Raw genomic sequence first — 15622 nt, 5'->3', positions numbered from 1 at the left:
GATCAGGGTGGGGGTCCTGCTGGGGTGCCTGACCAACCTGGGAGGGGCTGAGGGCTGTTTTCAGACTGGCCACACCCCCTTCAGGGTGGGGGTCCCCGCTGGAGTGCCTGGCTAGCCTGGGTGAGGGGCTGATGGCTGTTTGCAGGCTGGCCACGGCCCCCAGCCACCCAAGCTTCCAGTGGAGGCTGGCTGGAAGCAGATATCTGGGATTTATTTATCTTCTATAATTGAAACTTTGTTTCCTTGAGTGGAGGCTACAGCTGACCAGGGCAGGCGAGAAGCTTGGCTTCCTCCATCGCCTGGGCAATCAAGCCTCCTGCTTGCTCCAGCTCTGTGGCTGCCGACCACCATCTTGGTTGGGTTAATTTGCATATAGTCGCTCTGATTGGCTGGTGGGCATGGCTTGGGGCATAGCAGAGGTGCGGTCAATTTGCATGTTTCTCTTTTATTAGATTAGATGAAGTGATCGCTCTGATAAATCTAGTACCCATTTGACACTATACATATTACAATATTATTGACTATATTCCCTGTGCTGTACTTTATATCTCCCTGTCACTTATTTCTCTAACCAGCTTTTAGTGACTTTTTAAAAATATATATTTTTATTGGTTACAGACAGGAAGGGAGAGGGAGAGAGAGATAGAAGTATCAATGAGGAGAGATAATCATTGATCCGCTGCCTCCTACAAGCCCCGCACTGAGGATTGAGTCCGCAACCTGGGTATATGCCCTGACCAGGAATCAAACTGTGACCTCCTGACTGAGCCATGCTGGCTGGGCTTTCAGTGACTTTTTACTTAACTGTCTACTCCATGATTCCATGAGTTCCATTGGAGGAGGGCCTGTGGGCTGTTCACTGTTATGTCTCTAGGGTCTGGCATAGTACCTAGCATATAAAGTACTCAGATATTTGAACTGTTGAATGCAAAATTCAGCTAAAAGTCATTTTTATTGTGACCCTTTTGAGGAACTTCTCATCAACTATTCTTCACTTTAGGAGGCATTCATTCATGCAACTGAAAGGCAATGAGGGTCAAACAGGCAACAGGCTACTGCAGGTTCCCAGATGGCTAACCCTTAAAGAGTTAATCAATAATAAGAGGGCACAGAGAGGGAAGATGCTATCATTTACTTTTGACATCTGTCATATTAGCTTTGTGCTTCTGATAAACACAAAGCACCTCCCCAAGGATGGTGCACACTCCTCTAAAAACCTTCCCTACAGGTTCTGGATATACAGAGTTTATCCATAAATTGTGTCTATAGGCCAAAAATGCACTGGATTCCTGGCCACTACTTCTTGTGCTGTCTTCATGTTCACATTGCTCCTCTGGGACCCAAAGACACTATCAGAAGAATTCAAGCCTGATCTTTGGCTTCAATGCACCTTAGAGAAGGGTCTTCCTTTTCTGCCCAAGTCCCTTTATCTGTAGTTCAGGGTGGAGCTGAAAGAGTTACGTGGAATGCTAATCCATCTGAAATATGAATTTAAGCTCTTATACCATATGGGAAGTACTATCTACCTCCTCTACTCTCTTCATTACATATCACATTGAAAATAAGCAGGCAAAAACAGGTGGTTCTTTGCAGAGAGTTATAGTGTATATTTGGAGAAGGTACTGCCTCACCTGCAAATTAATGGAAACGATGACAGCCTTTTTCAGAAATATGCAGAGTTTTTGGAAACCCTGAACTCTTTTTTTTCTGGGATGGGTTTTCTCCCTGTATAGACCAGTGCCTCCTGCTGAGGTGAGAGTTGAGACCTGGCATGGATTTTTGGTTGAGTGGCACAAGTCAGCTGAGGACAGTGCTTAGATCTGTTGTGGGAAAGGCACTGGAACCAGGAGTGGCCAGGCTCAAAGGGGTGTGGCTGGAGTTCATTGTCTAGGCACTGGTGGGCATCAAAGAAGGTGATATTCTTGTCCTCTATTGCTTCACAGGGCGTCTGGTGGAGGGTGGACTCTTCTCAACCTTTTTGGTCGTGGTTTTGGCCACTGTCTCATCCTCAGAAAGGAGAATGGATTCTTTATGCCCTTGATCTTTCAACTTGTGTTTAATCCAGTGTGTAAAATGCTTCATCTTATTTCCCAAGCCAGCTTCTGCAGCTTCTGGAAGGGTAGGGCTCTTGTGAATGTGAGCTGCCTTTACCAGACCCTAAAGCTCCTGACCCTAGAAAGTGTGACCCTACAAATTTGGTTCCTGAAAAGTTTGGATCTGAAAAATATGGGCCCCTTCAAATGCTGGACTTGCAAAATTTGACCTAGTGAATGGTGGCCCAGAAGGTGATCCTGTAAGGTCAGGCCATTTCAGCTCTGGACATTGCAGATTTGGCATTCTCAGGAATCCTTATTTGAATGAGGTCATTCAGCTTGCTCTACTGGCCCTGCAGACCATTCTTATCTGGACATTCTGCCCCAAGAAATCCTGGAGGATGCTCTAAGAACTCAAGGTGAGGGTGACTCTATAGATCCAGACTTGTCATTGCTAGTCTCTACTCACTCAAGGCAACCATCTTGGTCAAACTAAAATTCTATTTGAGAAAGATCCTGGAGATACAGTTGGGAAGTCAGGGGCTCTGGTGGTCCAACTTAGAAGTGTCCCTACATAACCTTGAATTTTGGCACAGTAGATGTTCTTTCTGGTTGGGGCGAGCCTCAGTGTTGCACTCCCTTCTCTGTCATTCTCTGCTGTTTTGAGTTTCCCTGGGTCCTCTATTTTCTCTGCTGGAGTAGGGAGTTGTCTCTATCTTGTAGAGACCTGGGGCTAAGGAGCCTAGGGCTCCTCCTGGCTGTGGTTGTTCACACTGGCCTCCAGCTGAACACAAAGCACCCAAATCTCTGTTATGTCCCCACTGGGTTGTGAGATCTTGAAGGCTCAGTGAGCAGAACCATAAGGACTGCTCTGGAATTAGCTTGCTTTTGGTTCTGTGCACCACCTTAGTTTATTTGCAAGCTCTTCTTTAAAGTGGACCCTTCAGGGGCACATAGGATGCCTGGTGGGATGGGGAGTTCCTGGGGCAATGTTTTCCCTTGGTTGTTTAGATTCCTAAAGGGCTCCTTGGCCCAGCTATTCCTTGAGATAGCCACAGTTCCTTCCCTGGACTCCTTTGTCATTATGAGATGTCCCAAATGTATCTCCAGGAATTTCTTTTTCAGGTAAAAATTTAGTTTGGCCAAGACGGGTGTATTGAGTGAACAGGGTACTAGGATCTGTCTGGCTATCTAGTTGCACTGTATCCATTCGCCTGTACTTCAATCTGGAATGCTCGAGCACTGTCTGCATAAGTTTCTTCGGCATCCTGAAAGCATGGCCAGGACTTACACGTTGCTGTTTACATGAGATTGAGTCAGAGGCTCTATTGGACCCCCAACAAACCCAGGCTCCATCTCTGTAATTGCTGATTGGCTACTGATTGCTGGGGCCATGACCTTGGAGAAAGCCATGTAATAAAGAGACAGCACCCCTGACAGAAAGGCCAAAAGTTGTCTCACTGACTCAGTTTCTCAGTGACTCCCTGCAAGGATACCCACGCAGGTGCTGCTCAAGGTGATCAGTGAAGCATCTGGTCCATGACCTTGGAGAAAGCCATGTAGTAAAGAGACAGCACCCCTGACAGAAAGGCCAAAAGTTGTCTCACTGACTCAGTTTCTCAGTGACTCCCTGCAAGGATACCCACGCAGGTGCTGCTCAAGGTGATCAGTGACAGCATCTGGTGAGGTTTGTTGCTGCTGGTCAAGACCTGTCAGTATTCAGGGTGTTACTTTCTGATCCATATAAGGGTTGATTGCTGCCTCCACACAGAAGTTTACTTTCTGGGCTGTAAGGGAACAAGGTTGCTTCCAGGGCCCCTGAAATGCTGCAGACCCAGTGATTTACAGTCCCCCCATGCAGACATGGACAGGGACAATACCTAGTAGATCTCCCCCATTTGTAGTCTGGCTCTGCAACATTGCCTTGGCCAGGGCAAGCAACTGTGAACTGGTCCTGTTGCCACAAAGTATCAGAACAGGTCCCTATCCCCACGGGCCTCTAGGTCTGCAGACTAGGGGACACTCACACTGGTTAGGGTGCTGCTCCAGGGCAAGGGCTGCTGGTCATCAGGGGACAGAAGAAACTGGGTGGACTGCTGGATCTTCTGGAGCAGGCCCTAGCAATGGTGAATTGACCTGCTAAACTGACCCCTTCTGAAGGTGGAACTCCAGCAGCTCTGGGCCTGCTCCAGGAAAACACTACCTGCCTCTTCCTGAATGATATAGGCTTCCCCAACAGGTAGGCCCCTGAGTCTCGGGAGATAGGTTGCTTAACATGTCTCAGGGCTTATGTTGCATGGTTCTCTGCATCTACAGAGATCTCTGGGCAACAGATGGCAAGTCCCACTGAGGCTGGAACTTCCTTTGCAGCAGTGCCACTCCAAGGCTTCACAATTGGTCAGAGTTGAAAATGGGACGTTGATATGGGCCTGTTGATAGTCAGATGGAGAAGCCCAAATTCAGAAATGTGGGAAGAAGGTAGAGCTACCCGACAGTAGAGACTAAGGAGAAATCACTGAAGGGAAAGGGACTGGGAACTCCCCTTTTGTGGAGAGATCTCCAGGGGTGGACCAGGGACTGTGCAGAAAAGAGGAACCATGAAAAAATAGCTGTGTTTATGCTGCAGATAACACACTGAATTCTCAGTGTGTTGCCGAGGTAATGGACAGAGACCGCTTAGTAACCAAAGGGTGAGTCATGGAGTTTGGGATTTGCTTGCAGTGATATTTGCTCTGGATCCATAGTGGATCCTCCAAAAACCCAGAAAGTCTGGGTGGACTGGCTGACCTCCCATGACCCCAGGGGCCCCAAAAAGTAAGCCCCTGTGTGGAGGCAGCAATAAGCCCTTACGTGGATCAGGAACTAACACCCCGAATACTGACAGGTCTTGACCAGCAGCAACAAACCTCACCAGATGCTGTCGCTGATCACCTTGAGCAGCACCTGCATGGGTACCCTTGCAGGGAGTCACTGAGAAACTGAGCCAGTGAGACAACGAAGGCCATAGAGGCAGCATTATGATGAAAGAAAAAGTTGTTTTTTTCCCTCCAGGCTTGGAACCTATTCACGGTAGTGTGATATAAGCTGCCATAGGGCCTCTTCCACACATCTTGGAAGCCCTCAGCTATAGAAATGCATGAATTTATCTATCTGTATTTAAAGATACCTCGCACCTTTTGTGACACAGGAACAACAGGTGAAGGGAATGCAAGGCCATGGGGGTATTTTAGGTTTGTGAACTTTGGGTTCAGGGAAGGAAAAGGTATTCAAGGGCAGCTGACCTTGTTTCTCTGAGACATATTCGGTGTTGCTCTTCTTGTTCTGTTGGTTCACAGGAATCCTGCACTCCTCAAGGCTCGAAGAAGACGGATCTCTTGCGTCCCAGAACACATCTGGTGCTTGAAATTCCTGCCTTAGTTGGTGGTCAGCCCAGTAATCTTGGATGCTGATTGCACCAGTTGACTGGGGAGCTGACTGGGTTAAGGATTTGTGATCCTTTAGTTGTGTCATTGAGGGGGTTACAGGTGGAACTGAAAGCTCTCTGGAGTGCTGGGAACTCTGACTTGGACCAAAAGACAAATTAGACAGGGACAAAATATCTAGGCAAGAGGAGCCCTGCGATCGCCTCGATGAAGTGGGAGAGATGGGGGTACTCTCACTCGCCAGCAACTGCTTAATCTCCAGAGCCATAGCATTGCAGACAGGGCAGGAGGGGTCTGCACACAGGAGCCTCCGCACACTTCCCTCCTGAGGAAACCAGCGCTGGCTGGAAGAGGAAACATGGCAACTGTTATTGATGGGGTGACAGCTGCCTCTTTGGAAGCTGTGGCCTGAAGATCGGCCCTGCCCTCCGAGCCCTTCACGCCCTGGGGCACACCCCCCACCCAGTGTTTACTCCCCTACTTTTCTTCCTAAGAAATTGCCACTTGGCAAGTTATTGTGTGCTGGGCTGAGGGTCTGGGGCTTGTTGGGCAAGGTCTCAGACAACCCGTGAGAACAGAGCCATGAGTGAGAGGTGGGTGAGTTCTTTGTTGACCTGGGCTGAGCAGCTTAACCAGAGATGGGAACAAAGGATGGGGAACTAATGGTTAGCTGATGGGATATCACCAGGGCCGTCACCAGGTAGAACTTGGACTCAATCTCATTTAAGGCTAAGAAGGCCACGGCCTGGTATTTAGCATTTCCAAGCTGTGGACAATGAGGTACTTGTGACAACTCTGCATTCTAGGGACTCTGATGAGTTGCTGTTATCTATAAATAACATCTCTTGGGAGCCAATCCCATTCTCTAGGGATTTTAAGAAGAGGATGAGATGACAAGCTCCTAGCTGGGGGCTGTCTCAGGAACTGAGCTCCCTGAAGACAGAACCAGAGGAAGTAATATCAGCAAGGTCTAGGGGTCTGCCCTTGAAAGGGTGTAGCTGTAAGAAGAGTATGAGAGTGATTACTTAGGTATGCACTTATTTATCCATTCTCTTGGCTGAATAACTTGTCTCATGGCTGAGTGCAGATCCATGTAGAGCCTTTTATGAATTAAGTACAAGTCAAATTCTGAATTCCAGGAGCACTGTGAGCTTAGCCCAGAGCAGAACTAGGACTCCTCCTCCTGAGATATGTGAAGCCTCCCTTGCCCTGGCAACCCCCTCAACCAATGCTCCAGCCTCCACTGTGTCTGACTTCCTCCTAGTCATCATCCCTCTCTTCATCCCTCTCCCAGGCCAAGTAGAGAAATCATCACAGTTCAGACGAGCTGGAAGACTACAAAGAGCAAGTGATCACCTTTTCATGATAGCGATCAGCTCCCATGGCTTCTTATCTTCTCTGGAGGAATGTTTTCTAGCTGAGAAACCAGGAGACAGCGTTACATGGAATAGGAGAGGAGTCAGGGACATACTATAGGAAGCTGAAGGTCAGAGAAACGTTCCATGGGAACCTTGCCCACAGTGGAGGGGAGTCAGAGAAGAAACTGGGACTTTACCTCTTGATGTTCTATCTTTAGTCCTTTGTTTAATTCTCCGTTGATGCTAAAGAAAGAAAGAAAGAAAGAAAGAAAGAAAAGTTAGAGTATGAAGCTGGAGCATACTTTTTTTTTCATGTCAAAATGAGACAAAACCTGCAAACTTTTTTCTGTATACCAATTTTATACATTCTTTTTTCTTTTCCCTACTCTACCTTTTTCACCCCATCATTTCCTTTCTCTTATTTCTGATTCATTTTGAGGCACTTTCATACTCCATACTTCCACCCCCATTCCCTGAACAAGTTCTGTGGAGAAATCAGAATGAGCCCTAACCGGTTTGGCTCAGTGGATAGAGTGTCAGCCTGAGGACTCAAGGGTCCCAGGTTCGATTCCATGGTCAAGGGCATGTACCTTGGTTGTGGGCACATCCACAGTATGGAGTGTGCAGGAGGCAGCTGATCGATGTTTCTAACTATCCCTCTCCCCTCCTCTCTGTAAAAAGATCAATAAAAAAATATATATTTTTTAAAAAGAATGAGACAGGAGAAAAAAGTAGAATAAAGGATGGATGGTCTAGTAGCCAAGAGACTTTAGCCATCCAAGGCTCTAAATGCTTACCATCCAGCCTGGCTGGCAGGGCTCAGTGGTTGAGCATTGACCTATGAATACCTTGGTTGCAGACACATCCCCAGTATGGAGTGTGCAGGAGGCAGCTGATCAATGTTTCTAACTATCCCTCTCCCTTCCTCTGTAAAAAAATCAATAAAAATATTTTTTTTTAAAAAAGAATGAGACAGGAGAAAAAATTAGAATAAAGGATGGATGGTCTAGTAGCTAAGAGACTTTAGCCATCCAAGGCTCTAAATGCTTACCATCCAGCCTGGCTGGCAGGGCTCAGTGGTTGAGCATTGACCTATGAATCAGGAGGTCGAAGTTCAATTCCCGGTCAGGGCACATGCCTGGATTGCGGGCTCAATCCCCAATGTGGGGCATGTAGGAGGCAGCCAATCAATGATTCTCTCTCATCATTGATGTTTTTATCTCTCTCTCCCTCTCCCTTCCTCTCTGAAATCAATAAAAATATATATTTTTAAAATGCCTACCAACCAGAAGAATCACCCACATTTAGAGCAAATAAGGATACCCCCATTAAAAAAGCAGGGAGTAAGGTAACAAGAGAAATTAAGGAAATAAAATCTCATTTGAGGCTTAATTGCTTCAGTCATGGATATAGCTTTCCCCTACCTGGCAACCGCTCTTGTAAGGTCCAAATTTCAATCTTTGATGGTTCTTTTTCGCTTGCCAAATAATTAATGCAATAATGATGATGGAGCCATAAGTGTATAAGGGATATCCTATTTCCCACAGAACAAATGTAGGGTTCAACATGATCTAAACTTAGCCATCCTCCTCCTAGGCTTTCAAGATCTTGAAACATAATGAGTCCATATTCTAGACCTTGTCATCTCCGCCTCACAGAGGATGCAACCAGACCAACAGACTACATCACAAAGCCCTCCTGTTTCACAAGGAATGTGGATCATTACAGACCTTTATCTGTCTAGACAGTGATTTTCAACCTTTTTCATCTCATGGTACATATAAGCAAGTTGCTAAAATTCTGCAGCACACCAAAAAGTATATATTTTTGCTGATCTGACAAAAAAAAAAAAGCTATAATCTTGATTCATTCACACCGGATGGCTATTGTTGCGTTGGCTGTTGTCACTATTTTTTTATATAAAGTATTTATGCAAGGACATCTGGTGTCTTTTAATAAGAAATGGTATTTAAGCTCCTTCTCATCACTTTTTAAAAAATACATTTTATTGATTTTTTACAGAGAGGAAGGGAGAGGGATAGAGAGTGAGAAACATCGATCAGCTGCCTCCTGCACGCCCCCTACTGGGGATGTGCCTGCAACCAAGGTACATGCCCTTGATCGGAATCGAACCTGGGACCCTTCAGTCCACAGGCTGATGCTCTATCCACTGAGCCAAATTGGTCAGGGCGGCTGTTGTCATTTTTAAAAATTTGACAATTTAAGGGAAAAGAGGTCAGTGTCCCTGACTAAAAAGTCAGGTATTGCATGCTTTAAGACTCTTGTGGCACACAAGTTGAAAATCGCTGGTCTAGGAGAAGCTCATGTGATTCAGTATTCAGATGAGAGTATCTGGTTGTCTGTATGGAGTGCAGGGTGTAGGCCTAAAGATGCTAAGGTCACAGGCAGCATATATTCTTTCATGCTCTTTCTATTTCCTGTATCCTGATGGCTCACCTCTCTTCTTTAAGACAATAGTGGGACATCTACCCCCAGGTAACTGAGCCTTTATGTATGCTGCATTGCCCTGTAAGAGTGAGAGAGAGGCTAGGTCAGAGGCACTCCATAAATAACATCACCTGTAGTGAGAAGATAACTAAAAACACACAAGAGGATAGGGCACCCGATGTCTTGTTAAGTCTTGGAAAGTGAGGGTTTTGATGTCACAGGCAATAAATAGATGGTCATGTGGAAAAGTTCAGGAAGAGGGCCATGTCTGATGTGGCCAGGAAAGGAAACAACTGCTGTCCTTTTAAATAACTTTCTAAGTTACTAAAAAAGGCACTTTCCACTCTGGCCAAGCTTGAGATGGACAAGGGAGACTGTAAAATGCCTTTGAGGGAGGCACATGAATGAGGCTTACCTCTGGAGCTTGATTTTCCAGAATGGCCTAAACAGATCTTATAGCATCCTATCTATTCATGGAGATGGATTTATTGGCAAGATTTTTTATTAAGGACCATAAATTTGTGGCTCTTTGTTTGATTCCATCATGGTTGGAATGTTTGGCTGAATGTGCTATGAACATCTGAATTTGAACACATTTAGGCAGAGCAAGTTTCTTCCTGTTCAACTTCAATACCCACCATCCTTATATCCACTGATTCACATATTAATGTTAACCTTCCTGGCCCTTGTTGACATTGTGATATGCCTCCAACACTCCTGGATTTCTGAATTTCCTTAAGAAGTTCTTGCCCTGCCCTAGCTGGTTTGGCTCAGTGGATAGAACATCGGCCTGAGTACTGAAGGGTCCCTGGTTTGATTCCAGTCAAGAGCACATACCCGGGTTGCAGGATTGATTCCCAGTAGGGGGCATGCAGGGGGCAGCCGATCAATGATTCTCTCTCATCATTGATATTTCTATCTCTCCCTCTCCCTTCCTCTCTGAAATCAATAAAAATATTTTTTTAAAAAAGAAGTTCTTGCCCTGATGAGAGTGGTCCTACAGCTCAAATATTCTTAAGCCCCAAATTTCTGAAGAGGCTTTTGGTCCTGCCTCCAGCATCCAGTCTCCCGCCTAACAAGTGTGGTGAGTATGTCAAAGCACAAAGACATTGAGTTGTGTTACCTGCCTGCTCAAAAGACACTTAAAAAATCTAGTTTTAATGACAAGACTAATTCACATGAATCAAGAACTAACCTTACCAGGGGTTTGGAAAGAGGGGAGTAGGGAGTTATTATTTAACCAGAGTGCATGAATTTTCATGCACTGGGTGGGGGGGGACCCCTCAGCCTGGCCTGCCCCCTCTCACAGTCCGGGAGCCCTCAGGGGATGTCCTAAGCCGCAGTCTGGCCTCCCTCTGAGGGAGGCGACCAGGCCGATCAGGGGAAGGTGATGCCCCCATCACACTGCTGCTGCTGCCACTGCCTGTCGGTCGCAGCAGCAGTAGCCACCATCCGCAGCTTGCCTGAGTCTTGCCCGGCCCTTGCAGCAGCAGCCTCTGTAGCTTTGTCCAGAAGAACGTCCGGAAGACATCTGGTCTAATTAGCATATTATCCTTTTATTAGTATAGATTATTAGTATAGATGGGTACAGAGTTTCTGTTGGAAATTATGAAAAAGTTCTGAAAAGGGTAGTAGTGATGGTTGCACAACATGTAAATGTACTTAATGACATTGAACTATACACTTAAAATGATTAAAATAGTTGATTTTATGTTAAGTATATTTAACCACAGTTTTAAAAACAAATGCAAAAAAACAATCCTTAGCATGAGGCACTTTTGCTAGCTATAAGGAAGAATATTCTGAAAATGATTTGATAAAATATTGGATAAGAGAGTATTTTTCTTGAATATTATTTTTATGTAGAACAAAATTTTAAAAATAGATCCTTATATTTCATCCTTGAAGATAGGATGAATTTGAGCCATTTTGACATCTTTTCTGAACTTGCAAATTCCATAGTACAGGAAAGAGAAGACTTTTTTTTAACCCAAGAGCACTAAATGACAGGTTAACAAAAATCAATTTAAACGCAGCTTGCATCAGCTTTTCAGTAGCAGGTCAACATACCTACAAAGTAGCTTGACTCCTTTTAAAAAATATATTTTTATTGATTTCAGAGAGGAAGGAAGTGGAAGAGACAGATGGAAACATCAATGATAAGAGAGAATCATTGATCGACTGCGTCCTGCATGCCCTGCACTGGGGATCGAGCCTGCAACCGGGCATGGGCGCTAACCGGGAATGGAACTGTGGCCTCCTGGTTCATAGGTCGATGCTCAACCACATCAAAGCCATGCTGGCTGGGCTAGTTTGACTCTTACGTTACTTTTATTATTACTGCCCAACCTGGTCCTGCTTCCTGCAGCTACTACTTCTCTCTACGGTGCTGCAATAGGTCTATCTCCCGTTAACCTGATGCAGTGTGGTATTTGGTGTCCTCCTCCTCTGGACTCTGAATATACGTGCTTAATAAGCTACTATCAATCCCATAGGTCCAGTGTCAGTGTCATGCATTCAGCCATCCCCAGAACGCTAGAGTGGGACGCTCTCCCTCACCGAAGGGCTGTAGATGAGGTAAACAGAATACCATGTATCCTACCAATCAGCTCTTGCTTCCTGCAACTGCTGCCACCTTTTAATTGCAATTGCAATTGCTGCAATAGTTCTAAGTCTCCATTAGCCTGACCCCTTGCTCCAGGCAAAACCATCAAATTCTGTAAACTTCACACCTGCTACAACCAGTGCATTTACCCACAGTTACTTTCATCCCACGAAGCCATTAAAACCATCTGCTGAAATCTCCTCTCCAGCAACTCACCCAGCCCTTGCTCCTCTGTCTCAGAGCTGTGGGGTTAGAAACAAAGATAATCTTATGCTTTTTGCAGAATTGGCCTTTAGTGCAAGTTTACTTATTGATTTGGTACTTGTTGACGAAGGGTGCTTGCGTGGATAGGACAGTGGAATCAGTGCCTTCCTAAACAAGGCACATTCATGTAATGAAAACACTGTCTGTCATTTTTAATGATGTGGGTATGGATCTTCACTTTTGCTCTTCCTGACTCATGGTTTACAGTAAACAGAAAATAAGGGAGATGAAGTACAGGAAAAGTCTCTGAACTCTGGAGGACGACACAACTTTAAAGGATTCATATTCATTTATTTCTAGAAAACCTATAAAGCCAGACCCTGCTTCCATTATAATGTTACAGCACCGCAATTATTGTAATAGAATTTCCTCAGGAAACTGTTTACAGTTTTTGATTCATATGAACCATGGGTCATACAGACATGCCACTGATGTTAGTTTGTTCCTCTAAGACAAGCCTTATGAAGTTTTGCCGTGTCTCATTCTCAGAATATATTTTGGAACACCTTTGACATGCCAAGGTGCTCGGTTAGAGAAGCATAGTTGCTACTATTCAACAGCAACAATTTTTACATGAGTGTCTTTATTAACACCCAAGATCTAAGATTTACAGAGTGTTGGACTGGAAGCCCCGAGTAGTGTCAGGCAGCAAGCCCACCAGCGCTCTTGCAGCAGGTTCTCTACCATGCAGAAGTGTAGCAAGCAGCCAGGGACACTAGAGGGCAGCACATGCCCATTCAATGCTTCTCATCTGGCGGACTAAGTGACGGGAACAGGTTGTCTGCTCCAGTGTCTTTCAAACTGGCCTTGCATCAGAATCCCTGGGAGGCTTGTGAAAGTACAGATTTTCATAATCTCTAGGGGCAGGATCCAGCAGTCTACATTTTAAGAATTAAAAATAATCCACATACAAGAAAGCACTGGGCTCTGGATGTGTATTTGGAAGCAACTGGCCTCCAAAGAGCAACAGTCTCCCCCGCCTCACCCAGTTTTATTGAGATGTAATTGACATAAAACATTGTGTTAGTTTAAGGTGTACAACAGAATTATTTGATATATGTACATATTGGGAAGTTACTATCACAATAAGTTTAGTTAATATCCATCACCTCACATGTTACATTTGTTTTTTGTTGTGATGAGAACTACTTTCTTAGCAACTTTCAAATATACAATTTAGTATGTATTCTTTTCAAGTGCATATAGAATATTTTCTAGGATAGACCACATATTAGGCCACAAAACAAGTCTCAGTAAATTTAAGAAGATTGAAATCATATCAAGTTATTGTTTCTGATAACAATGGTAGAAAACTAGAAATCAATTACAAGAAAAACATACAAACACATGGAGGATAAATAACATGTTATTAAACAATAAATGTGTTAACAATAAGATCAAGTAAGAAATCTTGAGACGAGTGAAAATGAAAACACAACCCCAAATCTATGGGACACAGTGAAAACAGTCCTAAAGGGAAATTCATAGCAATACAGGCCTACCCCCCAAAATAAGACAAATCTAAAAAAAAAAATCTTGCCTAACATCTAAAGGAACTAGAAAAAGAACAACAAATAAATCCCAAAGTGAATAGAAGGAAGGAAATAAAAAAGATCAGAGAAGAAATAAAATAGAATCTAAAAAAATAAAACCAATACAAAAGATCAATAAAACCAAGAGTTGGTTCTTTGAAAAAGATAAACAAGATTGATAAACATTTAACCAGACTCATCAAGAAAAAAAGAAAGAGGACCAAAAATACATAAAATTTGAAATTAAAGAAGTAACAACTGACACCACAGAAATACAAAGTATTATAAGAAAATATTATGAACAACTATTACATATGCCAACAAATTGGACAATGTGGAAGAAGTAGACAAATTTCTAGAAGGATACAATCTTCCAAGACGAAATCAAGAAAAAACAGAAAATCTGAGCAGACCAATTACAACCAACAAAATCAAAGCAGTAATAAAAAAATTCCCAACAAAAGTCCAGACCAGATAACTTCACAGTGAATTTTACCAAACATTCAAAGAAGAACTAACACCTATCATTTTCAAACTATTCCCAAAAAATTCAAGAGGGAAGACTCCCAAGCTCATTTTATCTGGCCAACATTACCCTAATTCTGAAACTAGATAAAGATACTACAAAGAAAATGGTAAGAACTAGAAAAAGAACAACAAACAAATCCCAAAGTGAGTAGAAGGAAGGAAATAATAAAGATCAGAGCAGAAATAGAATCTAAAAAAAACACACAAAAAACAATACAAAAGATCAATGAAACCAAGAGCTGACAAACATGGGTGTAAAAACCCTCTCTTTTACAGAGAGTGGGAGAGAGAGAGAAAAACAGAGAAATATCAATGTGAGAGAAACACCAGGGCCCAGGTCAGGGAAGAGCCTGCAACCAAGTACGTGCCCTTGATCAGAATTGAACCCAGGACGCTTAGGTCCACAAGCCAATGCTCTATCCACTGAGCCAAACTGGCTAGGGCTATATTCCCCTATTTCTACTGTTATAATAACAATACTGTTTTAGTACTTCTCTTTTGCATGTGAAATTAGCATTTTCAAGAAAAATAGAAAAATTGTTGGTAGTCTCCTAAATGTGTTTAGTTAGAGCAGCGATTTTCAACGGGTGTGCTGCAAAAAATTTTAAAACATGCAATAAATATCTGACTATTTAGCCAAGGGCACTGATCTCTTTTCCCTTTGATTGTCATATTTAAAAAATGACAACTGCCAACACAACAATAGATGTCCAGTGTGAATGAATCAAAATTATACCTATTTTTTGTCAGACTGGCAAAAAGTGGATTTTTGGTGTGCTGCAGAATTTTAGTGATAGTTTATGTGTGCTGTGAAATGAAAACGGTTAAAAATTGCTGGTCTAGAGACTTCATCCAAACCCTAAGTCTAAGTTCTCCATACTTGAGATGAGTCGTTTGTTTGCGCAGGTTTCTCGGTGTACTTAACCCTGATGCTGACTTAGGTCTGGGTCTCTTCCCGTTAGAGGATGACCTGGTTAACTTTTCCTTTGATAAAACAGAAGGAATAGGAGCGTTTTCTCCTGTAATGATTTAGCATCTCTTGTTCCTTACTCTTCTAGGATTTTCCAACAGAAAGGCAGAGTGTGGAGGCCTTCCTATGAAAGATGCCAGGAAGCCTGTGGACCCAATGTCCAGAATAAAGAACGCTCGAGGGTTTTGTGACTGGTGCTCACCTTTAGAGCAGAATCAAGGGAATGTCTCAGGAAAGGGGCTAGAAGGAAGCAGGAGAGACCCAAACACATTTCCATAAAGATCAAGTACATTTACTCCTGGTGTCTACAAAGATTTCTAGTGATTGAGTACTGTTATTATTTTATGAAATCTAGCCATCAGGGCACTGACACTGTAAGCAGGACAAACTCTTCAGACGGAATCAGGACATGGAAAGGAACTTCTCAGATGATGTTTTTGACATCTTTTGCAATTGTATAAT

The 15622-nt window shown here is 43.7% G+C and overlaps 1 protein-coding gene across 1 annotated transcript; it reads right to left on the bottom strand.

Moving 5' to 3' along the window:
* Positions 1–1031: 1031 nt before the first annotated feature.
* Positions 1032–15127, bottom strand: LOC102259482 (protein FAM205CP; the record flags this gene model as incomplete). Its single annotated transcript, XM_014531532.1, has 5 exons — positions 1032–2111; positions 5315–5799; positions 6812–6872; positions 7011–7056; positions 15071–15127. Coding segments are annotated over 5 exons (831 nt in total), but the record flags the coding sequence as incomplete, so codon positions are not given.
* Between the last annotated feature and the right edge of the window lie 495 nt (positions 15128–15622).

Source organism: Myotis brandtii, unplaced genomic scaffold (assembly GCF_000412655.1).
Source record: "Myotis brandtii unplaced genomic scaffold, ASM41265v1 scaffold806, whole genome shotgun sequence".
Classification (NCBI taxonomy): domain Eukaryota; kingdom Metazoa; phylum Chordata; class Mammalia; order Chiroptera; family Vespertilionidae; genus Myotis; species Myotis brandtii.
This window is presented reverse-complemented; position numbering and strand designations above follow the sequence as displayed.